The following is a 1,763-nucleotide window of genomic DNA, read 5'->3' on the forward strand; positions in this document are numbered from 1 at the left end:
CTCTGATTAGTCATCCTTATGATGACTCATCAGCCCCCTACTTAGGCACTGCGATCCTTACGATCCTCTGCTTTCGACACCTATTAGACAAGAATCAATTCATCAGTTAATAGGCCAATCAAGTGCACTTGGGTGATACCGACATTGATCAATGGTCAACCTCACCGGTTGGCTATAGAGCAACAAGGTTCACTGCCGCCCCAGCAGCTTCGTTCAATCGAAAGCAGCAATCCAGTACCTAGCAGCAAAACCAGCACCCAGCAGCTCTGGCAGCATCCAACTACCCAGCCAGCTTAGAATATTTATATTCTACAGCACGCAAATCAATACCCAGTACGACCTCTTTACTGAGTGCCAGTACCCCCAGCTTATCAACAGCACCCAACACCCAACAGCCCTCGGGCAGTACCCCATCAGCAGCTACCTCAGCAGCTACCTCAGCAGCACTTATGCAGCATACCAGCTTATACAGCATCCAGCGTCACAGCAACCCAACAGCCTCGCGCAGTATCCAATTACCCAACAGCTTTACGCAGTAACCCAGTGTAATAACACAACCCAGCAGCAAACCATTACCTAGTACGCGTCATAGCATACAAACCAATACCCAACAGCCTTGTGCAGTACTCCAGCGTCACAGCAACCCAGCAGCGTCAGCAGCACCACCCAATACCTAGCAGCATCAGCAGCACCCAATACCCAACAGCCTTGTGTAGTACTCCAGCGTTACAGCAACCTAGCAGCGTCAGCAGCACCAAAGTACCCAGCTTCGCCAGAAGCAACCAGCTCCAGAAGAGCACCCTATACAAGCTCGACACCCTGCCACGTCGAAATCACGTTAATAACGCGCTCTCCAGCCCCCCTGCTCCTCCGTTAGCATTCGCAGTAGTTGCCAGCGCGCCCTCATCTTACGACAATTTCAGCTCTGCCAGACTCTCAAAGTTCTGCCAGCACGCTATTCCTATAAGCTTGACACTCTGCCACGATCCTAGCGGCTCTGCTACGTCGAATACTACATCCAACAGCGCGCCCATAACGCCAGCGCGCTCTCCCCCCCCCCTCTACGGCCTTGTAAGCCACGAAAACCACGTTAACAGAGTCTACATATTGGTGCCTCCTTCTTCCGCCTTATTACCTGCATTACGACAATTATAACTTCGCCAGAGGAATTAAGACCTGCCAATACGCCTATAGACAGACAAGAATTTGTGCCAATACGCCTACGAATATAACCCCGTTGCTAGCACTATACTGCCACATACCATGGACAAACTGATAGCGCCGCTATGCCTGCTATTACGATACTGATTGCGCCAATACGCCTGCGATCTACCGACCAAATGATCGTGCCTGTACGCCTACGATTAACCGACCGACTGATAGACAAGCTCTATGCTTGACCACTATTACTACCGCCGCTAGTACCGTACTACTACCTAAACGAACAGACCCTCTACTGCTCCTGCCTGCAGTAACATAATTAGCTTCTACTGCTCTACCTGCAGTAATACAATCAACAACTGCTGCTCCGCCTGCAGTACCACCATTACCTCGCGCTCCCTTCCACCTCCAGCTAAACCGATACCTTGCTGCCTTGCTGCCTTGCTACCTTTCTGCAGCACCACAAGCATAAAGAAAGAACTGCCAGTGTCGGAATATATGGACAGAGGTTATGTGGTCATTCGTGTCTCTGATTAGTCATCCTTATGATGACTCATCAGCCCCCTACTTAGGCACTGCGATCCTTACGATCCTCTGCTTTC

At 50.6% G+C, this 1,763-nt stretch overlaps 1 protein-coding gene across 1 annotated transcript; it reads right to left on the minus strand.

The window, feature by feature from the left end:
• Positions 1-125: 125 nt before the first annotated feature.
• Positions 126-860, minus strand: K441DRAFT_672304 (uncharacterized protein). Its single transcript, XM_067650535.1, has one exon. It carries the CDS (start codon positions 473-475, stop codon positions 281-283), a length of 195 nt encoding a protein of 64 aa, XP_067496000.1. The 5' UTR covers positions 476-860; the 3' UTR covers positions 126-280.
• Between the last annotated feature and the right edge of the window lie 903 nt (positions 861-1,763).

Source organism: Cenococcum geophilum (genome assembly GCF_001692895.1).
Source record: "Cenococcum geophilum 1.58 unplaced genomic scaffold K441scaffold_216, whole genome shotgun sequence".
Classification (NCBI taxonomy): Eukaryota; Fungi; Ascomycota; class Dothideomycetes; order Gloniales; family Gloniaceae; genus Cenococcum; species Cenococcum geophilum.

Bases quoted from the DNA above. Each gene is read 5' to 3' on its own strand.
- K441DRAFT_672304 (XM_067650535.1), bottom strand. From the start codon at position 475: ATGCTGTATAAGCTGGTATGCTGCATAAGTGCTGCTGAGGTAGCTGCT.